Consider the following 24,275-nt stretch of genomic DNA (forward strand, 5'->3'; position numbering starts at 1 on the left):
AATCTTCTTTCCTTAGTGTTTTGTTTTTTGTCTACCCTCTGTAAAAAGACGGACAAAATAACCACTGGGCATAATTAATATCTGCCTTTGTGCTACAGTCAAACCTACCATTTGGGCCAACACCCCAGGAGAAATTTGCTATCACCATATTTGCCCCTTCATGTGTAATATGTCTGTGTGTGTATATGTGTATATATATATATATATATATATATATATATATATATATATATGTGTGTGTGTGTATACACACACACACACACACACACACACACACACACACACACACACACATTTGGCACACCTGATACATTTTTTCTTCAAATTTTTGTACTGTTTTTTTTTTTTTTAAATCAAAGGACTGAAAAATTTCTAGGCATAACTTCCTTAACTTCATTCATCCATCCTTCATAATAACATAGCATGGCTTTTTAATAATTTCTGTCACTCTCATCTTACATAATCAGGCTATTTGGATACTTAACGGGTGCCCAGTATTTGACACCCATCCCATAATTATTTCTTCCTTGTACTTCTTTATCAAATTTGTTGGATAGCCCTGTCAAGGAACGTTGTACCAAGCTTATTTAGTTTATCACAAAACATTTTGTCCTCGGAAACCAAGTGGGACAAGCACACCTTTTGTCCCTTCAATATGTTCATGGTTTCCCCAGGGGAATGACAGCTCTTTAAGAGCAACAACATGTTGGAGTATGTCTCCTTTCTAAAAACTGTAGAATCATACATTAATGTATCCTTATTCTTAATCTTAACATCTAAAATTGATGGAACCCAAGTCATATCCACTTTTAAACCTCAAAAAAGTTGTTGTGCAGAAAACTCTTCCAGGACTGCTTCTGTGCTATCCCATAAAAAAAAAAATCATAAGTAAGTTACAGTATGGTTAAAATAAGAAGAATTGAAAACTTAATTAATCTCCCACCATCACCATAAGATGTTTTTTATAAATATGGGGCCTCTCGCTGCAACCATTTGCTACCTGTTCTGCTTGCAATACTTATTTTAAAAAACTACAGAGTTTTTGCTTAGTGCTTGTTCCATACAACCAGTTAGTGTACTAGCTTTCCCCTTCAACAAAGCTTTGTAAAACCATTCCATGCCCAGTTTGTATGAAATGACTAAAACTAAATTCTTGACATCCACCACCACTAGGCTTAAAGTGTTACCAAACTTACATTCAGATTAAACACTTAAACACTTAAAAAGTGCCATGAATCTAGTAAAGCATGTTTTTGTCACAAAAAAATATCTTTTTAGTTTTAGATCTACTAACTTACCCAAATGTTAAGTCTTTGACCCCCCTGCAGTCTTCTAGGCTGCAGGGGAGGGTCTGAAGGGGTTTGTGAGTCTTTAGAATACCAAAAAATACTTGGTATTATAGGCTTAGTACCTTAAAATACTCCTTGTGCTCTCTATCTAACCCATACTCTAATACCAAGTGTTGCAGCCACAAATCCAATTTGGAGTGAGAAATATTCACTTTATTAATATAAATATATTTTTAAAAACTCACCATTATTTAAATATTGGAGCATTTTTTTGTGATTACATAAAACAATCCATAGTCACCACTCCTCCCCCTTGTCAGACATAATGATTTTTATTGTTTTGCTCTTTTTCAGTTCTGCCAGTACAGTACTATGTTCATCAGTCAGGTTGTAAAATGTGTTATTTTTACTCATTGCCATCTGCCTTAATTCTGTCTCACATAGTCTTTCATACAGTAGTATTGGTGGGGCAAGTGGTGGATTAAATATACTTGTTCTACGAATCCCCCACTCTCAGTCCCATCATTGGTGAACCATAAAGCTAAGTTCATTCTGTCAAAAATCTTCAGCTCCCTCAGTGGCTCTACAAAATTCAAATTGGTGTTGGGAACAAACGTAAACCCTTTTAAAAATCAACAACCAAATATAAGTGTAATTTCCATGTCACTATAATTTAAAGTTTAAAACCCCCAAAATAATGCACAGTAGTTGGATTTGTAATGGGCAGGTGTTGCTCTGTTACCATTTGCAATTCTTGCCTTTGCTCTTGCCTCTTCCCTGACCATTGTGGGAGTATCTTTTGGTTACTACCACATTTCAGTCTGACTAAAAATAACTCTCCTTCATTTCCTTTTCCAACATCCTGTTCTGTATTATGAAAGATCTCCTTAGTGGCACTGATGCTTCTTAAAAAAACACTCTCATCATTCTAGGATGCAGGTTCAATGGGGCAGTTGGATGATCCACCGCTGCTTTCATTTGTCTCCCTTGCCTTCCCCCTTTCTAGTCAATGGGGTTGGATAGGCAGCTTTGGTCTTATATTCCTTTTCATGTAGCAACTTCTTTTCTTGCCTTTAAATTATTGCTTCACAATGCTTCTCAACCAATTTAAAAACACATTAAAAGAAGCCCTTGAAATCAAGAAATAATAAGGCCTGATCTGTTTCCTCACTTAACACCCGTATCTGATCTGATCTGGCGCTAGCAACTTTAAAGATTTTACAACTGGTATATTATGATCATGTGCTTCTTCAGGCTTGCTATTTAAAAAGTTGAGTGTGTTTTTACGGTGTTCTGATGAAGTCCCTATTACTAAGGGAATGAAAGTGTTTAACTGTTTTATTGTGTTAATAACATAAATTAGTGGATTCCAATGCTGTTTGCTTTGCTGGTTTCATTTATTCATTTATTTGGTTTTATACCTCGCACATGCACATCAGTAAATGCTGTGACTGAAGAGGGTGTAGAAATTGAAGATGAACCATTATTAGTCTTATTTATTATTATAATAGTAAATAATAATTAATGTTGTTCTTTCGGCTTTTCCCTTTTAGGGGTCGCCACAGCGGAACTCCAGTCCGCTAATGATTGGCAGTAGATTTTTATGGTGCCGAGGTGCCAACTTGACGCCCAGCCTTCAATGAAGGCACGCCGATTTACGCATGTCTTTCGAACGCCACTCTACCGCGGGGAGGTCATGCAGACTCCACACAGAAATAAATAATTATTAATAATAGTAATAATAATTAATAGTAAACTATTATATTATAATTAATATAATTAATTATAATAATTAGTAACTGAGTTATGATTTTTAATCATCCAAATTTTGTTAAAATAGCACATCCAAAACCAGAAAACTTTACTGACGACAAAAGTACAATCAGCAATGTTTCAGTAGAAATTTAAGAGTGATCTTGCATTGTCCAGCTTCATTGGGAACACATTAGTAATCATTAATGTTTAAATAACCATTTTATATAAAACAGAAAAAAGAACATTCACCTGTTCATGTTTTGTAAATTAAATGTTCACTAGGTACTATCACATACTAGATGTCATATTGCATTAGTAAATCAAACAAACTGCATTTTTTATTCCAAAGTCTTTTATTTTAAACACTTTAAAATCAAACGTGCATAAACCTCATGCATTAATACATTAACATACATCAACAGCTAGGCTGTAGATACCGATCATCTGGTCATAATGCATATTTCAATGAAGACATGTCTCATAAAAAAATACACACTGTAGTACATTATAGTAACAGACACCTACCTAGATTATAGTAATTGAGTATCCATTTTAAATCTGAGACAGGCATCTGGTCCAGTTAAAGTTTGCATTATTTGTACTTTGAAAATAAAGTTGTTCAAAGTATACGGGCAAGGGAACATAACCACTCTTATGTCTGTAGAAAATCACAACATAAAAGAATAAGCATGCCACCTGGAATGCTTGTAAGATTATAAGGCAAAACTTACATATTGTTTTTAATATATTTTATAATACTTAATATCTTAAAATGAATGAAGAAGGTGATAATTCTCTATTATTTACAACTATTTACTTACATCTATGCCAATTCATAGTTCTAAAAAATGTATCCATCTAGATTTTCCCATGCAACTTCACTTTTCTTAACCATCTAGACAATTTTTGCATTAGTATGTTTTTGATTCCTCATTAATAACTCTTCATCCCATACCCTATCTACCAGTTTTATTACCTCCTGTACCATGGGACTTTCAGCCATCTTCCACTGGTTTGTAATTGCCTTTTTAGCCATCAGTGTTATAATCCCTACTTTTTCCTTTCATTTTCTAATCTTGGCCTAATTCCTGTGCCATCCATGTGAAGTAGCAATCTTCTCGCTTCACATCTTCTCTCTGTTCTCCCCCTGTTAACTTTCCTGTTCATCTTGTTAAATCCCCCAAAGTACCTACAAGTCCAGAATATGTGCCTCCCATCTCCCTTCGTTCTATCTGCATGTTGGAACATCTTTTGGATTTTAGCTGGGGTAAAAATATTTATGCAAACACTAAATTTTATTACCTTGATAGCTTTTCCCTGGCATTAAACAATTTCTCCCGTATAACTCAGGGGCAAGTTTCTCCCCAGCATCCTTCCCTATTTCAGTCTTATTTGATCTACCTATTTTAGATATAATATCTTGTTTACAGTAATATTAGATCCCGCCTTGAATTTTCAAAAGACATCCAAGTGGATATAATATATAAACTACAAGGACATCCACTAAATCAGTTTATTCCCCTAGGACCAAGGCAAAAGCCTTCCAGGGAGGATCAAAACAGAAACATATCAACTAATTAAATACAACACAAAAGGAAGCTGTGTCATTAACATTAAGACATACAAAATAAATAAAATTACAAACTTTAATAATAGAATTGTATTTAATCAAACTTATATTTCATTATTTAAAAGCATTTTCCAATTATATCCACTATATAAACCATTTGGAAGCTAAGTATTAAATTTAAAAATAAAAAACATTTCCTTATAGTGCAAACGATCCTTCAAATTACCCTCATATTTAACATTTCATTCAACTTGCTGCAAAGTACAGGCTGTAAGCCCTTTAGTATCACCCTCATCTTCTTTAGTAAAGTGCATTGCTAAAGGACTAGACCTTTTGGCATTCTTCGTTTCTAAGATGCTCTTTCATTCTAACTGAAAAAGACCTCTTTGTTTTCCTTGTAGAAATTTACAGGGACATCTTATAGCATAAGCAACAGATTATGTGACACAAGTAAATGTCCCCTTAGTATCCAACCTTTTGCTATTTATCAAACATATTTTGCAGAAAAGCACATATACACAATTACCACAGGGGACAGTGGCCCTGTATTCCAGTTTTGTACTTCTGCACATCTTGGGGAATTTTACAGTAGCTATGATACAAAATATTAACAATATTCCTTCCCTATGAGAATGAAATAAGGGGAACTTTAAATTGTAGTTTATTCATAACTGAACCTTTCAACAATATATTCCAATGTTTTTTAACACTACAAAAAATCTTACCAGATTACACAAATTCAGACATAAAATAAATGTGTTTTCTATCACCACTATGGTTTCCCACTTTAGCAACCCCAAAATGTTTGAAATAAACATCCCACAATAAATCAAAGTGAGACATGATAGAACTCTTCTAATGTGCCTTATAGACTTCATTAGTAGGAGAGCCCCTGTTAAAACTTTCTGCCAAAAAATGTATCTTAAAAGAACAAAGGCATCTTACCCTAAAAAACATCACTTTTAGGCAGAGAAGACACAAGATGTTCAGGGTAAAAGCTAAAACTATATAAATAATCCAAAGCAGAAACAGATTTACAAAATAACTTTGAAAACACCAGCTAACCAGATGTACCGAAAAGGGTAGCAACCAAAAAATCAGCAGTAGACTTATGTGAAAAAGATGTAACATGAATGAAACTCTCCTTTGGTCTATTCTGGCCATAGCCAGGAAAGTCATCACAATGAATTGGAAAATTAAAAATAACCTCTCTTTTTCTGAGTTTATTTACTTAGCAAAAAGTGTATGTAACAAAGAATTGCAAACTATGTATAAGAGAACTTCAAACTTTCATCTTGGCAAAGACATAGAGACATATTAGAAAAGTTTTAATGATTTTGCTCAATGACATTTTTTTTTTGTGGACTTTGTTGTTGTTTGTCTTTCGGCTTTTTCCCGGTAAGGGGTCGCCACAGCGGAACTCCGGTCCGCTAATGATTGGCAGTAGATTTTTATGAAATGCCAAGGTGCCAGCTCGATGCCCAACCTTCAACAAAGGCACGCCCATTTACGCACGCATGTCTTTCGAACACTATCCAACCGCGGGGAGGACATGCAGACTCCACACAGAAGGCACTCCCAAGCCAAGCCGAGAATTGAACAGGAGAACCTCTTGCTGTGAGGTAACAACGCTACTGCCGTACCACCGTGGCATGTATATAGTTCTATTTGCTGTTAATTGAGTGTTTTGTATTGTAAATTTATTTCATGTTGATTTAAAATGTAATAAAAAGTAAAAAAAAAAATGAAACTTTCTTATCTCATGTTACATTTATTTTGATAGTAATGTCTGCCCCTACCTTGTTGATCATATCTTTTTTTCTTAGCTTGAAAGAGAAAATTGCCATGATGTCCTTCTATTCATATGCTGCAGTATCCATAACATGGAGGGAGTCTGCCACTGGCTGACTCGTATATCCAGCCAGGATACAAAAGTCTAAAACTCCTGTGAGGTACATGCGATGCTGCACATCAGCAAACATACGTCAGCCATGAAGAGATGTCAGCATGTACCAACCTTAGAGCTTTTCTGCTGCCTGTTCGATTGCCTGTTTCAGCCACCACTTGTCAGTGAAGTTGCAAACTTTGGTTTAGATAAGTATCCCGTTGGAGTTTTTTCTTTAATATTTTGGGTACTGCATTTGGCTGTGATTACATATCAACTAGGAAGGGCAAGTGTCAGTGTGGAAGGCAGATTCCACATACAGACGTTCACACCCTTTGCTTATTTTGTCTAGACCCAGACCATGGCCATACCGCCTGTGTTATCTGTAAGGCCTTTGCACCCCAAACCCTTCTCAGCCGTTTAGATTCCCTGAAATTATATCTTGAGAATCAAGGCCTTAAGCATCTCGCTGATGATATGGAGGCGGCGTTGAGGCCTTCAGATGAGCCGCAACCAAAAAAGGCAAAGAAGCCGTGGACTGATGTACCTGCTGCTCCCTCGGATCCGGATTTCTTTCCAGTGGCTGATGTGGGTCAGGAAGCCGTCCCGGTATCGGTAGATGCTCCTTTGATGGGTGCCATGGACCCTACCAGCATGTTCACGAGGGAATCCTAGGTGTCTGACTTGGGTGTGTTGGGGGGGACCACAGCTTGTTATTACTGAAGGCTCGCATAGCGTCACCCACATCATCATACGGGAGAATGTTCCTACCAACACTGTGGAGTGCAGGCTGATGTCTGGCCCATCCACCATCCACCTTCCACCACATGGAGGTTCCAAAAAAGAAAAAGCTTAAGACTAAACATGTTTCTCCTGCTCCCCAGGAACAAATACCAGATTGGCAGGCCTTTTCCCAAGACCTGTTCAACTCTTTTATGGCCCTACAACAGACTTCAGCTGCCCCTCACCCTTGTCCTGCTTTTCCTCCCTCTACTGCCTTAAAGAGGACCACTTAGGAGATTTCCTCAGATGAGGATGTATCGTCAGGAGATAAATCCTTGGCTTATTCAGCCCAAATCTCTTCTCCTTTTGGTTATGTTTCACTAGAAGAGGAATCCAATGGCACAGATTCCCTTGGGGAGGATACCTCCTTTGGGGAAACTATCCTGAAGACAAGAGATTTCTTCAGGTGGTACTGTTGCCAAGTAACTAACTGACATCCAGAAAAGGTACTACGACCTCTTACAGTTGGATTCCCCCCTCTCCATCTGCCATAACCCCTGTTCTGCCGGTCACCTTAGATGCCTTTGCAGCTGTTTCAAAGTGCCCTGATTCGCAGCCTCCAGCCCCCAAGCACCCAAATAAATTTTATAAGGTGCCTTAGGACTCCAAATGCCCCTCTGCAGACCCTGCTTTCATTTCCATGTCTGCAGACAAGGCATCCAAATTGCTGCCTTTTACCTCCTTGCTTCCCTCAGATAAGGAGAGCAAAGTCATGGAGAGGTTAGGAAAAAGGTATATATCTTTACTACTCTGGCTTTCATGGCAATTAATTGTCAAACTCGTGTGGCCAATTATTCCTTAGCCCTTTTTATCAGATGCTGGAAAACTTCTATCTGAGCTCCCTGATTCTCCCACCAAGGCTAAGCTCTCCTCTATTCTTAATTCCTCAGCCTAGGTTACCAGGCACTCCATTACGTTCAGTTATGATGCTGTGGAGGCCTCCACAGGGACAGCTGCATCTGGGGGTGGAGCCTGAGCCAAGAATACCTCTCAGGACAGATCATGGATGCCCCTCTGGGCAACAAGGCCTTGTTTGGTACCTCGTCTGTAGAACTTTTTAAATCTTTACAAGAAAAGGGCAAGGAGCTGCAAGATTTAAAACATATCTTTGTTTCCCCTGGCCCCAGGTTTCAGGGGGATTATCCTACCAAAACCACTGTTTGTCAGAAAACTAGCCAGGCCACAGTCCTCCAAAAGTATGAGAGACATTAAGAGACAACAGCCATCTAAATCTGCCTCTTCTACCCCCACCCAGAACAGCCCTGTCAGGTTAAGCCAGGTCGTCTGTGGCTACTCACATCCAGGCCCATTAACTCCTGTGTCTCTTCACCTCTTTCTTTCTCTCCCTGCTTGGAATCAGATAACCCAGGACTCTTGGGTCCTATCCATTATCAGACAAGGATATTTCATGGTGTGGAAAACTCTTCCCTCCTTCAGGAGCATCCCACAACCTCCAAAAGAACAATTGGAATGTTTCCTCCAGGTCATATCCAGATGGCTTTCTCAAGGCACTCTTCAGAAAGTCTCACCCTTCCAAGTTGGAAAAGGATTTTACTCCAAGATGTTCCTGGTTCCCAGGAAGGATGGCCCTTGGAGGCCCATTCTCGATCTTTGCCACATAAATACCTTTCTGAAGGCTCCCACCTTTTGAATGCTAACATTACCCACCCTTCTTCCTCTCATTATTCCCCATGCCTTTATAGTGTCATTAGACATCATAGATGCTTACCTTCTTATCCCCATTCACCTTCAGTTCAGGAAATGTCTTTTCACTTTTCTATTGCTTCCTCACATTTTCAGGTCTATGCATTGTCCCTTGGACTGTCTGTGACTCCAAGGATCTTCACAAAATGCTTAGTTCCTATCATAGCCTACTGCAGACTACAGGGCATACAGATCTTCTCTTACCTAGAAGGCCTACTCCTCCAGGCTCCCTCTCCAGACACCCTTCAGGAGAAGCTGTCCTTCATGATGTCTCTCCTGGAGAGTCTAGGATTCACGATCAAATATCAGAAAGCTGCCCTGATCCCTTCCCAAGACCACATTTTCCTGGGCTGCAGGATTCAAACAGACAGGATGCTAGCCTCCTTATCTCCAGAAAAGGTCTTGTTCCTAACTTCCTACTTCCAGGACCTCTTGCTCCTCCAATCCCTGACTGCCAGGGAGTTTCTACGCCTCTTGGGATTCATGGCCTCCACAATCCCCATGCTCCTTTTAGCCAAGTTACACATGAGAAAATTCCAGAGGTTCTTGAAGACATTTTGCATGCAACACTCTCATCCTGTGGATTTTGTTATCCCACGCCTACCTTGCTTGAAAAAGGAGTTAAACTGGTGGATACTCAGGTTGCAAGGAACCCATGTCTACCATTAAAACCACCCCTCCCCACTCAGGAGCTGTGCACAGATGCTTCAGACTTAGGCTGATGAGCAGCACTGGAGTCCTGGAAGGTCAGAGATGTCTGGTCCCCAGGCCAAACAAAGGAGCACATCAATATAAAAGAGATGAGGCCTTGATCTTTACCCTCCAAACCTTCAAGCCTATGCTTTCTGCAGGGGTACTAAGGTGGTTCACAGACAATACCATGGGCCTCTGGTATGTCAACAAACAGGGAGGGACAAACTCTGATCTCCTGTGCTTTACTGGCCTGGGAGTAAGCTTTGCAGAGTCAGATCTCCCTTCAGGCTGTCTGCATTCCCTCAACTCAGAATGTTATGGCAGACACACTCAGCAGGTCCATGACTCAATCCTGTGAATGGATGTTACAAAGGGATATGTTTCTGGACATGGTCTATCAGTGGGTTATACCCCAGATGGATCTATTTGCCTCCCCCATGAACAGACAACTTTCCAAATGTTGTGCCAGGATCCCACATCCCTTGCCATGGAAGTGGATGCTCTGTCTTTCTTTTGGAAGGGGATGTTTCTGTATTATTCCTCCCTTGCCACTTCTCCAAAAGGTCCTGCTGAAAATCCAGTGGAAGCAACCAGAAATCTTGCTGCTGGACCTGTTTTTGGCCAAGATAGCATTGGTTCTCCCTTTTCCTGCATTTAGCCAAGAGCAATCACCACAAGTTACCCCACAGAATGGACCTACTCACACAGGGCAAGGGAACTTTAGTACACCTACAGATGTCAACTCTAAATCTGACTCTGTGGGTGATAAGGTTTTGATTTCCTTCAGACGCCTTTTTTTCTGAGGATGTGCTTCAAGTTCTGCAGGAGGCCAAAAAAAACACAACAAGGAGATCCTGCGTTTCCAAATGGAAGAGGTTTTCCATCTGGTGTCTCAAAAAGGACTTGCAATCACTGTTAGTGAATGTTCCAGTGGTCTTGTCCTATCTGTGTGAATTAATGAAGAATGGGCTGTCTTACTCCTCAGTTAAAGCCCATCTTTCTGCTATCTCTGCATGTCTGCATACGTCTCCCCCTTTAACTTCCAGATTGGAAGTTAAACTCTTCTTAAAAGGCATCCTTCACATCAGACCACCAAGGAAACCAGTTCCTCCTCCTTGGAATCTCAATTTTGTGCTACAGAAACTTACCCTTTCCCCCCTTTGAGCCCAGTTCCTCTTCTCTGCAGCATTGCACCTAGAAAACTGTTCTTCTCATGGCCATTACTTCTGCCAGAAGGGTATCTGAGCTACAAGCTGTGATGTCTTCCTCCCCCTTCACAGTCTTTCCATAGGGATAAGGTCTCCTTACACACAAATCCCTCTTTCATGCCTGAGGAAGTTAATGAGTTGTCAGTCAATCAGTCAACCTTCCAACCTTTTTCCCTTCTCCTCAATCCTCCATTGAGAGGATTCTGCACACTTTAGACATGCATAGGCAACTCGGATACTATTTGAACAAAACCAGACTTATTCATGAGTCAGAATGCCTGTTTGTTTCTTATTACCCAAGGATCCTAGATCAGCCCGTCTCCAAGCAGACTGTCTCCTCTTGGATTTCAAAAGCTATCTCCTTCTGTTATATTGCCAATGGAAAGAATCTTTCCTCAATGGTTAGGGCACATTCCACTAGAGCAGTGTTTTCCTCTGGAGCTTTCTTTAAAGGGTTAAATATTTGCTCTATCCTGGAGGCAGCTACCTGGTCTTCTGTTCATACCTTCATTAAACGGTATAAACTAGATGTCATTTCCAGGGCTAGGGCTGGTTTTGCCAGAGCTATTTTACATGGCTTTGTGGAGAATGCTTCTGCTCTTCTGCCCAGTTCTTCCTTTGCAGGAACTTTGGTACTCTCCCTCATGTTATGGATACTGCAGTATATGAATAGAAGGACAGAGAATAGCTGTGTAACATCTTGCCTTAACCATAGATATCCTTCTCTTCAAAATGCTGTAGTATTACTCTCCCCCCCCCCCCCCGCCTTCCCCCTGATGCTTGCCTGGCCTCTGGTGGCATGTTTTCCTCACTTAAGATCAGGCTGGTGCTTTTTGCGGCATTCATTTCTGAGGTTGGTACATGCTGATGTCAGCTTTATACCCGATGTCTCTTTATGGTCGACGTGTTTGCTGATGTGCGGCATCGCACGTACCTCACAGTAGCTTTAAACTTTTGTATTTTGGCCAGACATGCAAGTCAGCTGGTGGCAGACTCCCTCATGTTATGGATACTGCAGCATATAGAAGAGAAGGACATCAATGGTTATGGTACGATTTTACAAAACTCTTCTTTCTTTCCCATTGCATTGCATAATAGTTGCGGCATTAGCCTAATAAGATAAGCCCCATGAAAAGGAAGATGCATCAGATGGCCACATTACACTGTAGTGCCCCTGTTGGTCACCTGACAAAACATTGCCGTTATGATTGGCTCCCCCATCTTTTTCTTTTTCCGTAGAAAAGCGCAGTTATTTGAGTAGTCCTTAGAATTTTGATCAGGCTTCTTTTTCTTATGTTAAGTTGGTTCCTTTTCTAAATCCTTAAACTTAGAGATAATAAACTGCATGGTACTTCTTATGTTTGTGGTTGTCATTATTTCTGCAATCCATATTATTATATTAGGCCACCTTTCTTGTTTCATGCCACATTGTAAACCCTTCACTTCCTGTGTAATAATATAATATTGTAAAAATGGATCATCGGGCAGCTGGTTTCCTTTCAGCTTCCTCCAGGTAATTGACATGTTATATAATACTTCTTTTTGTGACTATCTCCACCTTGCCACTGGTGTTAAGCTCTCCTTATCTTGCAGCTCTCCTACTGAGAAAATATCCTGCCTCTGTTGTAGTAGCCATTTAATTTGAAAATGTCTACTTAATTCTTTGCTGACTGCATCTAAAATAGGTAATCTTCATTGTGCTTTCCTTCCCCTTATAGCTCCTAATATTTCTATATTGTCCAACCAGGGATTATGTGAAAAGGTCATCTGATGCCATTATTCCCCCCTTGTCAAATCTTTGGGATTCTGACATGAATGTCCATTACTAGCCATGCAATGTCTCTCAATATCAAGAACTCCAAACTGCATTCTGTTTTGATCTCGTGTGACAACCGACCCATTGAAAAATGCTACTGTGAGAGGCAACACCAGTCAGAAGTAGTGACTTAAAATATTTATTCAGAAATGGTTCTTTTCCATATGTCTGTACTTTGGCTCATTTGGTCATTGGTTCACATTTTCACTAAGCATTACTTGCTGGATTGTGAGTCTTAACAGTCAGACCTTCTTTGGCATCTTCTGTGCTTCATGACTGTTAGTGACATTTTAGGCCTTCTTCCAGCCCTAGGCTCTTGAGGCAGTCTTAACTAACTCTTTGGAATTCTTTCCATTAGGTCTGTACAACAGATAATCTTTGAAGTCTGTTATAACACATACATACTCATATTATCAGTTGGTTTGTGAAGAGGCAGTTTGCATTTGCCAGATGATGCTTGTTACTTTCCTAGGCCCATAAGTTCATAGGTAAGTACTTGGCTAGCTGCACTTGTGGGCAGTTTTAAGCCTAGCCAATTTCTCTTTTTCTGCTCAAAGTAACCTATTCCATTTGGTTACAGACTGGCCTTACCCTTCCCGTGGTCAATAGTTATTATATATTACCCCAATGAGAATAACTGGAATTATGCTATAGATAATTTGAGTGAACCTATGCATACCTATGCATGGGATAAAGCATTTAGGAGCTACCTGTGTCCATTAGTAGTACAGGGGGCAGTCCTTGGGTAAATTTTCCGTTTTCCACCCATAGAGCTAATATGTAAAGAGATGAACTTTGTTTTATGTGGATGCTGAGTATGTTCTGCAGCATTGGTATCCTCTGTGAGATATACTTGTCCCTCTAAACCATTCTGTTGATGTTGCAGAAGAGATTTAGATCCCTAAAAGAGTATTTTTGATGCCATTTGACTCACTGATGTGCAGTAAATCTGTCAGTATTGGGTCGAAGGATGCCTTGTATGCCACACACAGGTGACTTCTTAGCACTCTGTAAGATACCAAGTGTAGTGACAGGGCTTTGAGTCGCTCTGTACAGGACATGTTCTTTAGGCCCTGCATCCTTTTAGTAAAGTAGCTGCCGTTTTTAATTTCTCCAAGTCTTTTGGGTTTCTAATACCATGATGGGAATGGACGCCATTCCCGTACAGTTAAAGTTCATGAAATTAGTATTGTTTCACTCTTTGATGTCAGCCAAAAGTGTTGATCGCAGCACCCACAATGTGCCCAGTAATGACTCCTTCTGCAATTCGTACGGTGTTAAATGAATTGGTAACATATCTAAATACGATTGTAAATACTTTTTTATAAAACCAGTTGCTCCTACTATTGGAACTGTCTGGGTATATTTCTTCCACATGGTTCTTGTTTCTTCCTGCAGATCAAGGTATTTTATGACTTTGTGTCTCTCTGTACACAAGACACTGTAGTCACTAGGTGTGATTTCAATGATCAATGCTACTTTTGTCTTCTTTTCTTGGACCACTTTATCCAGTTTTCTAGCATCTATCTTTTCAACTGTTGGTATTGGGTGATCCCATGTGATGTACACTTCATCATTTTCTGTGATACTTTGTGGCTCATGTTTCCAGTGTTTTTCAGCCACTTCGATACCATAATGTTTGCACAATCAATAGTCCTGCCCCATTATTATGCCTTTCAGTATACAGTCCCTCTGCCATTAGTACGTCAGAACCAGCAACAAGGTGTGTGACTGTTTCCAATTCGATTTTACAAAACCAACATATGTCTGTTGCTCCCACATGTTCAATGGACTTTGTAAGCCAGCGTGTACGTAGCCCACTATCTTGGGCTGCCAAGCTAAATGGGGAACCTCCAAACACTGGACTCGTCTCTGTGGGTATTCCAGTTGTTGCATATGTCTAGACAGATATATGACAAAGGGGGCATTATATTCAATAATTGGCCTAATGAGGGCTGAGTAAAGGGGGAAATGACATCCCTAGATCTAGACACAATCCCTTTGTTTATAAGCTATGCAATATAGAAGGACTTTCTTAAACAACAGACACATGTTGGTGAAAAGTTAAGTCACTGTCCACATCATAAGTTCCCAAATCCCGAATAGCTGGGTCAGTTCTTAGGAGTGTATTGTCAGTGTGGTAGTTCCCTGGGCACAGTAATGTATTTTTTGGCATTTAGTTTCAGACTGTGCTTTTGTACCAGTTATTTATTTGAGACAAATCTTCCAGCAGGATGGCTAAGTCATTTGGGGATTCAATGACTGCCCCTAGCTTGCAGTCATATACAAACTTAGTCAGCTAGAGCCCTTTGGTATTGGCTTTTGCTTCAGGAAAGTAAATGCTAAATAGGAGAGGTCCCAGCAGAACACCATGGGGGACTCCACTGGCGACTGGTTTGTTTGTGGAGCTAATTTCCCCTGTTTTGATTATCTGCATCCTATTTGGGAGCTAGTTGGCAATACAGCGGGTGACATAGGGGTTTATTCCCAGTTTATTTAGCTTTTCTACTATGCCTGAGTGGGGAATTGTGTCAAAAGCTTTGGCCAAGTTGAGGTATGCAGTGTGTACCATTTTGCCTTCATCCATTGCTTTGATGACATTTTCAAAAAAAATCCACCAAATTGAGTAAGCACGACCTGCTCTTGACAAATTCAAACTGAGACGAGTCCAGTGTTTGGAGGTTCCCCATGTCCTGATTGATTAATTCTATGATGAATCTTTCCATTGCTTTGCATATGAAGTTGATCAGACTTATGTGTCTGTGGAAGGTCCTTCCTTATGCAGGAGAATGACTATAGCTGGTCTCAATTCACTTGATACAAAACCTGTATGGAGGGTGAGATTGAACGGTGTTGTTAGGGGTGTGGCTTAATCATGCTTCATACTGTTTAAGATGCATACAAGAATATTGTCAGGACCCATGGATGCAGTGTTTTTAGCTTTTGATAGCACTTTTGGGATTGGTCTTGTGTGATAGTTGGAGATGAGCCAGTTTCAGGTATATCTTGAAGGGGTTCCCCTTCACAAGATCGAATGAATGGAAGCTCGAAATGCATAAGCTCGAGACCAGAATCTCGAACTTCCATTCACTCGAAATTTTGAATGGGAAGTTTAGGGTTAGAAAAAAAAGAGTTTAGTTACCTTTCTGCAAGGGGCTAGGTCACCCTGCACCCTTGCAGCTGTCATCTAAGACCTGCGTGACCGCACTATAGGGGAGGACTGGGAAATCTTCCGTTTTGCGCTTATGCATATAGCGTGGAATGGGAGATTTCCCTTTCCTTCGTTGTAGTGCGAGCTCGGTGTAGGATTATTTAAGTAGGGGAGTGTGGGGGGGTGCAGGGGCAAAAACATTAGAAATGTGTTTTTTTTTTTTTATTTCCCCTTCATATGTTCGAGTTTCTGTAAACTCGAGATTCTGGCTTCGGGGTTATGAATTTCGTGTTTATAGGAATTCGATCTTGTGAAGGGAACCCTTGAAGGACATATGGAGGGTAGAGAGGGGTAAAGTTAGATCTAAATTTATTGGCCAGTAGGTTTGCTACATTTCTAGCCTCAGTGTAAGCAACTTCGCTCACAATCTTCTCAATGCATTGCTGCATTGTGCTTTTGAGATTATGAACATACAGTAACTAAAAAATGCCTTGTGATGGTCTTTGGCTTGTGTAGCTGTTTTAGCCTCAAACCTGGCTTTGGTAGATTTTATTAGCTTCCGAGTTGTTTGTTCATTTCAGTGACAAGGGCTGTAACATTCTGGGAATTAGTCTTCTTACTTTTGGAAACATTATTTACCTTTTATTATAAAGTTTATTGATGTTATGGTACTATCACGTGGATTTATTTCTGAGGTTTGCCTTGTACTTGCTCCTACAGGGTGCAGCTGAATCTGTGAAGCTGTTTACATGCTGGTGTATTGTGGTGGTGTATATTTCTGCATATTCAGTGGCGTTAACTGGGTTTCTTGGGGATTTGAAACTTGTCAACCAGTCACTTAGGAGTAGGTAGCTTGTCTTAAAGAAATTTCTGAAGGTACCTTGAGTGGACGGGATCTCTGGTTTCAGTTTTATTGTAAAAGAGACTGCTTTATGGTCAGACCTAACAAGTGATGATGCGCAAGGGATTGTGCAAGATGCTGCCTTATTAGTAAGGACAAGATCCGAGATGTTATTCCCCCAGTGGGTGCTCTGATTCATTGTTCCAGGGCATTTGTATTGACAAAGTCCAGGAATATCTGTGCTTGTGCACTGTTAGTGGTGTTGTTTTTCTAGTGTATAGCTGGATAGTTTAGATCACCTAAGAATATGGTAACTGGGTTTAATACTGACATTCCCCTCAAGTCTTCCTTTGTCTGGTTGCCATCTTCTTCCAGCATCTCTGCATGGGTATCCCTTTAAGAAGAGTTAATATACATTTTATTGTAGTGTAGAGTTTTGTAAATTTCATTTTGTATGTTGCAGTGCAGGCCATGGTTATTCACTGTGTAGTGGTGAATCAGGGCAATTTAGTAGATGAATGTAACTTCTATGCCCCAATCTATAACTTCACAACATGCCTTGATAGGCATGTGCACATCACCAGATGTGGAAGTGAGAGAAAATTAAGAAATGTGCAAAAACAGTGGATGTCATAATGGGAAATCACAAGTTATCAGCTGCAAAAAGCCTTCTTGCAGGTCAATTGTTATGGTGAGTACATATCTGAGTGCTTATCTGCTGTTTTTCACTTTGAGCTCTTGTTTTAATTCACTTTTTTTTTTTTTACATTTGTAAAACCTTAAGAAATCCAAGAATATGCCAGAGAGATCGGCATTGATCCAGTAAATGAGCCAGAGCTGATGTGGCTAGCAAGAGAAGGGGTTGTTGCACCATTACCTGAAGAATGGAAACCATGGTAAGGCAAAACATCTCTTTAAGTGAATATATATATATATATATATTTTAAGGCCTCCACTCTCTGAAGCAGGCAAGTTTTTCCTCAGATGTGTTCCTGCTCTTCAGTATTGTAGTCACTAAGTACTGGGATACCATGAGAATTCCTACTGGAGTCCTTCTTTCCCCTTCTCTCTCTCTCTCTCTCTTAATTCAGTTTGAGAAAACTGCAGAAGAAACAGTATCATGGAATATGCTGCTGTTGATGTCTTTCTAGCCTTGTCCAGTCACTATACATTTACAAACCACTCTGTAATATGACTTTCAGTAGCTAGAAAGTTGGCTTTTGTAACATCAGCTGGCACATTATCATTTATTTATTTCTTTGCTTACTTACTATTTGGTAACTGGGTAGGTGGATTGGTCAACAGACCCTCTACAGCCATAACATGGTGTAGAAACATCAATACAGATTTTTACAACATTGGTATAGAAAGCTACGTAAAATGCTTAGAAGAGATTCAACATGATATACTAATCTGAAAGTGAAGCAATACGAATTGGATACATTTAAATAGGAAATGTTATACAAATTTTAAACGCACATTAACGTTATGGCTGTACTACTAGATAGAAAGAACATTGTATACAGCATATACAATTTAAGTATACACATAGCAGCAATCTATAGGTATTTGAGGATGGCTATGAGCAGAATTATACTGGCCTGAGATGGGAAAGTGTTGCTAGCCATTGTCATTAAACAGTTTACAGCTGATCTCATTGTGGAGGTGTTCAGAGAGACAGGATGTTTGAGCTCAAGGAGTGTGATTCTTGCCATCTTATTTGTGATAGAAGTTTTTTCCATAATGCTGGGCCTAGTCTGGAGAAGGCACATTAACTGTTTTAAAAGAGGTCCATTGAATTAGATAATGTCTTCTTGAGCATTTCTTAAGTATTAAATATGCTTCCTGAAGGGTATTTTCATTTTCAGTAGTAGAAAAATAACCCATGTTTAGTATTTTATTCAGAAGAGTGCAAAGCAGGTAGGTTGCCCTTTCAGTTACAGAGAGTCAATTCAGGCTATGTAGGAAGTTGCAGTGGTCAGATGTTCTTCGTGTTTCACTGTTGCAGTCATCACATTTAGGTTATCCCTGCCAGGGTAGCCCTCGGCTGGCCTGAATACCAGAAACTTAGTATTTCTGCGTTGGTTGCTGTCGCTTGAGGACTGACGTCAGGTTGTCAGTGGTATAAAGGAAGGCAGCCGACGCCATTACATCAGTCTTTCTTGCCATGGAGCCCAAAGCAATAGCAGTTTGCATGAAAGCCAGTCGACCGCTGCCTGAGTTTCATTTCCAAATTGAAGTTGAAGTCTTCGAAAGCTAAGTACCCCGTTGGGGATCCTTTTTTCTTGCACTAACCGATGTCAGAAAAAGTTAATTGTCTTGCCTGTGGAAAGCAAATACCACACTGGGTCTTCCACTTTTACTGAGTCACTTGTCTAGGCCTAGACCACAATGTCCCTCGTTGTCGTTTCTGTGCTTTGTTTAACGCCAGAACTATTCGTCGTCGGGCCCTTATTGTAGCCAAATATTTCCATTTACAGTCCTTGAATAGCTTCTGTAAGCCGTCCGACAGCAGATCTTCTGAAAAAACTTAAAGATAAAGACAGAGACAGACCACACAGGACAAAACCTTCCGACAACACTTCCGCTAAGCTGGTCGTCGGTCCTCCAGAACTCAGTGAGGTGTTTTTGCGGCCCCTGATGCCCGCTTCAGTTAATTCACAGGCTGCTACCAAGACCCTTTTGGAGTCCGGTATGCCACAGAACTCTTCTTCATCTAAGGATCCTGTGGTAGTCTCTACCTTGGATGGGTTCGGAGCCGCTGTAGGAAGTCCTTCGCAACACTGAATCCAGACATAAACTGAACCTTCTTTCACGGGTACTGTTCTTTCTAAAACAACCGAGTTCCTTAGGCCCAGCGGTCGAACCACCCCCAAGAAACTGACCTCCACCCATTCTCTGGCGCCATTCCCTTGCCTCAATCTCAAATGCTTAAAATGGCAGAAGACCTTATCATGCTGATTAGGAGAAGCCAAGCCACTCCCTCAAAAAGAAAGAGAGATCTGTCTCCAGTAATTTTATCTGAACAAGAGTCAGGTGAATCTGATGCATCTGACTATGAAGATACGCAGTCCCTCTCTACATATGAAGATTCTGATACAGAGGAATCTATCCCTTCAGCCTCTCCACCAGAGGATTTTTCCTTTGGGGAAACCCTGCATACTTTAAGGGAGCATTTTAAATGGGAAAGTCAAGACTACCCACAGTCTAAAAAGCGACTCAGAGTTCTTGGACCTTCCACAGCACAGGCCGTTAGCCATCCCCCCAGTCCTAAATGTGGTGGATGATGTTTTCCTTGAATCCAGCTTGACTCCAGACGCCCTTCCTCCTGATCCCAGAAAACCAGACAAGTACTACAGTACCTTACTCTCACAAATATCTTTTTAAAAATTCAACAGCATACCCTGAGGTCATTACTCAAGGCCCAAAAGGGATTAAAGCTACTTCAGCTAAGAATCTCACCCCCTCAGACAGGGATTCCAGAGCACTGGACAAATGAGATAAAAAAGTGTACACCTCAGCTACTCTTGCTATCAGGGCACTAAATTGTCAGTTCCATTTGCTTAAATATCAGCAACATACCTTGGAACTCCTTAAACAAAAAATTTCCTCCTTTCCTGCATGGGCAGAATCTAAAGATTTACAGGAGTTAATGCACTCTGCTAGTCAAGTAACTAAACACACTTTGTACTGCGGTTTTGATGCCCTAGAAGCTTCTTACAGGGCAACAGTCACTGGATCTGTCATTAGAAGACATGCATGGCTTACGGAACAACCCCTGTCAGACCATGTCAAATCAAAATTGTTGGATTCACCCTTGCACAAAAAATAACTTATTTGGCAATAAAGCAGAAGACATGCTAAAAAGATGGAAGAAAAAGCAAAATCTATGCAGACTGTTAAAGATTTCTTACAGGTACAGCCCCCTAGGTTCAGGAGGCATTTTCCCTCCAAGCACTGGTCCTTTCCTGCACCTAGTAAACAGGGCTAGCCTAGGCCCCATGGAAACAGACCTCCAAGACAGCAGTCCCAGGAGTTGCAGAGGTCTAAGCAGTGGACTGCCTCCATTTCAAAACCAGGGAGTTCTAAGCCACTCCCTTATGGTAAGAACTCACAATGATTCATCCAATTCCCACCTCGCCTCTGCCCACCATCACTTACCCCTAGGAGGAAAACTCTCCTTTCACTCAAGCACCTGGGCCACCATTACCAAGGACCAATGGGTTCTGAACATTGCGTCTCAGGGGTACAAATTTTCCTTCCACACCCTTCCAACCCCAAAAGGGTTCCCAGATCTACCTCCAAATCAGTGGGCAGAGGCTCAAAAGAAATATATACCCTGCTCTCCTTGGGAGCAGTAGAACAGGTTCTGCAGAGCAGATAGGCCAAGGCTTCTACTCCGGACTTTTTCTGGTACCCAGAAAAGAGGGCATCTGGCACCCCATCCTCAATCTATCCATTCTAAACACCTTCCTGGTGATCCCAAAATTCAAAATGCTCACCCTCCAGCAGCTGCTACCCATGCTCTCCAAGGACGCCTGACTAACCACCCTGGACCTAAAAGATGCCTACCTCCACATTCCCATCAGGGAGTCCTGCAGAAAAATATCTTCGCTTTAGGGCAGGATCTCAACACTTTTCAGTTCTCTGTGCTTCCCTTTGGCTTATCTACTGCTCCCAGAGTTTTCACAAAATGCCTGGCTGTGGCCATTGCTTTTTGCAAACAAAGGAATATTCAAATTTACACTTACTTAGATGACTGTCTTATTCAGGCAGACAGCCAGGAAAAGCTGCTTGAAGACCTGGCCTTTGTAAAGGACCTACTAACCTCCTTAGGTACACAATCAATGAAAAGAAATCCAAACAGGTACCCAGCAAAAGGATAATCTTACTGGGAGCAAATCTGGACACAGCATCCCAGATGGCATGCCTAACACCAGAGAAACAAAGTTTCCTATCAGCTTACTTCTCTCAACTGGCCACCAGGAAGGAAAATCCTGCAAGCTGTGGTGTTCATGGAATCTTGCATTCTCCTTATTCCATATGCCAGACTGCATATGAGGAAACTTCAGTGGTACCTAAAGAGCCTTTGGTGTCAACACTCTCAAGACCTGGAAACTCTTTTACCTATTATTCCTTGCCTGAGGAAAGAATTTCTGTGGTGGGCAACAGCCTGCTCCCACAAAAAGGGACTGCCCTTCTCCCCACACTCCGTCACACAGACCCTCACGACAGATGCATCAGACTACACTTGGGGTGCACATCTGGATGGCAGGTGCATACAGGGCCAGTGGAACCCCCAGCAACTCCCCCTGCACATCAGTCAACAAGAGATTATAGCTGTGCAGCAGGCCTTGATATATTCCAAACCCCTTCTCTATCCAGGGGTTCTCCTGATCAAAACAGAAAACACCACAGTGATGTGGTACATCAGCAAGCAGGGAGGGACTCACTCCTACCCGCTGTGCAGGCTGGCCATGACTCTTTGGATCACAGCCTCTTCCATGCAGCTACACCTGTTAGCACAATAACTGCCAGGCTCTTTCAACTTCCTGGCAGACCAATTAAGCAGAAAACTTCTGGACCCCCATGAGTGGCAACTCAACAGAAGCACCTTCTTACTAATAACTCAAAAATGGGGAACCCCGAAGGTTGACCTCTTTGCCTCCCACACCAACCATCAGCTCAGCAAATTCTGCACCAGGGACCATCACTGCATGACATGGAAAGTGAATGCCCTGTCCTTCCCTTGGGTAAACCTCTCGGTCTATGCCTTTCCTCCCCTGCCTCTCATTCCCAAGGTGTACTGATCAAAATAAGGGAAGAAAAACAAAGGACCATTCTTATAGCTCCAGACGGGCCCAGACAGCACTGGTATCCCTTGCTGCGCAGCCTGTCCCTACTGCCCCCATGGAAACATCCTCATATTCCCAACCTCCTAGCACAGAGGGAAGGAGAATTCATGCACCCCCAATTGCAGATGCTCAATTTGGCAGCTTGGCTTATCCCTGACCCCTGACCAATCTGCCATCCTCAGTAAACAGGTTCTGGATGTTATCCGAGAGGCCAGACACCCTAGCACCAGAAAGTCTTATACAAATAAATGGAAAAGGTTCTGCACCTGGATCCAGGCTAAGGGGGCAAGTACGGCACAGCCCTCCATCCCTCTCTTGGATTAATTAGCTGACCTACTACACAGTGGTCTCCCTTTCTGCTCTATAAAAATTCATGCCTTTGCTATTTCAGCTCATATTCCCACTGAGCAACCTCTTTTTTCACACCCTCTGATCAATCAGTTCCTCAGAGGGGCTAACAACTTGAGGCCCCCCAGAAGGGCACCAACACCAGCTTGGGACCTTAACTTTGTCTTGGAAAAGGTCACCCTGCCTCCTTTCGAACAAGCTTCTTCTGCAGAGCTAAAATTTCTCTCCTGGAAGACAGCCTTCCTCCTAACCATCACTTCAGCCAGAAGAGTCTATGAGCTGCAAGCACTAACGGCAGTGGAACCCTTCATTATCTTCCATGCAGACAGGGTATCCCCCAGAACTAATCCATCCTTTGTGCCCAAGGTGGTGTCCAGTGTGGCTCTCAACCAATCCATCCATTTGCCCACCTTCTTTCCTAACCCTCAAAATAAGGGGGAAAGAATTCCTCACTCTCTAGATGTGCACAGACAGCCCATATACTAACTGGACAGGACTAAACCCTTCAGAAAATATGATCAATTGCTAGTTAGCTTTGCTTCTGGGGCAGAGGGCAAAGCCATCTACAAGCAAACAATTTACAAATGGATAGCACACTGCATCCATTTCTGCTACAAGCAGTATGGCAAGCCTCCCCCCAAGGAAGTCAAGACACACTCTACCAGAGCAGTCTCCACCTCTGCAGCTTTCCTCAGAGGAGTCCCCACCAGGGACATCCTGGAGGCTGCCACTTGAACATCTGTTCACACCTTTACCAAACATTAACACCTGCCTCTCTTTTCCAAATCCAGGGCAGGTTTTACCTCAGCAGTCTTGCAGGGCATGCTAGCCAGCCCCTAGCTTCCTTGATTACCCCACCCTTTTCCTCAGGTTTGGGAATCTACCCAAATGTGATAACTGCAACAGTGAAACACGAAGAACATAGTACAGTTGTGTACACTTACCATAAATGTAGATGTTCGAGTGTCTTCACTGTTGCAGTCCTGGTTTCCCTCCCTCCTTCCCCCTGTTTTCTTTTTATTACCCTTCTTCCTTGTAGTTCTCCTTTCCTTGCAAGGGACATATTGGTATTTATTTTCCACTGGTGTGGTTCAGCCACCAGAAACTGGCCTCCTATTTTGGAGGCTCCTGACCGGTTAAGGCAAGAAAAACTGAGGTAATGGCGTTGGCTGCCTTCCTTTATATCACTGACGACCTGACATCAGTCCTCAAGCGACAGCAACCTATGCAGAAGTACTAATGTCTCTGGTATTCAGGCTGGCAGAGGGCTACCCTGGCAGGGATAACCCAAATGTGATGACTGCAGCAGTTGCAGTTGTTTCCAAGTTATCTGTGCCTTGTCTGTCTGTTTCATGAGATCCTTAATGTTTCTAAATG

The 24,275-nt window shown here is 41.5% G+C and overlaps 1 protein-coding gene across 6 annotated transcripts in view; it reads left to right on the forward strand.

Annotated features, from left to right (window-relative positions):
* The window catches only part of CEP164 (centrosomal protein 164), a 1,424,585-nt gene that overhangs the window by 150,171 nt on the left and 1,250,139 nt on the right, over positions 1–24,275 (forward strand). For all 6 annotated transcript variants that reach the window (XM_044080950.1, XM_044080952.1, XM_044080951.1 and 3 more), the window contains exon 3: positions 17,480–17,591. In XM_044080950.1, the coding sequence (XP_043936885.1) occupies positions 17,480–17,591 (112 nt within the window). The remainder of the gene's footprint in view (positions 1–17,479; positions 17,592–24,275) is intronic.

This window comes from Protopterus annectens, chromosome 8.part0 (assembly GCF_019279795.1).
Source record: "Protopterus annectens isolate FY-2018-M chromosome 8.part0, PAN1.0, whole genome shotgun sequence".
NCBI classification, from domain to species: Eukaryota; Metazoa; Chordata; order Ceratodontiformes; family Protopteridae; genus Protopterus; species Protopterus annectens.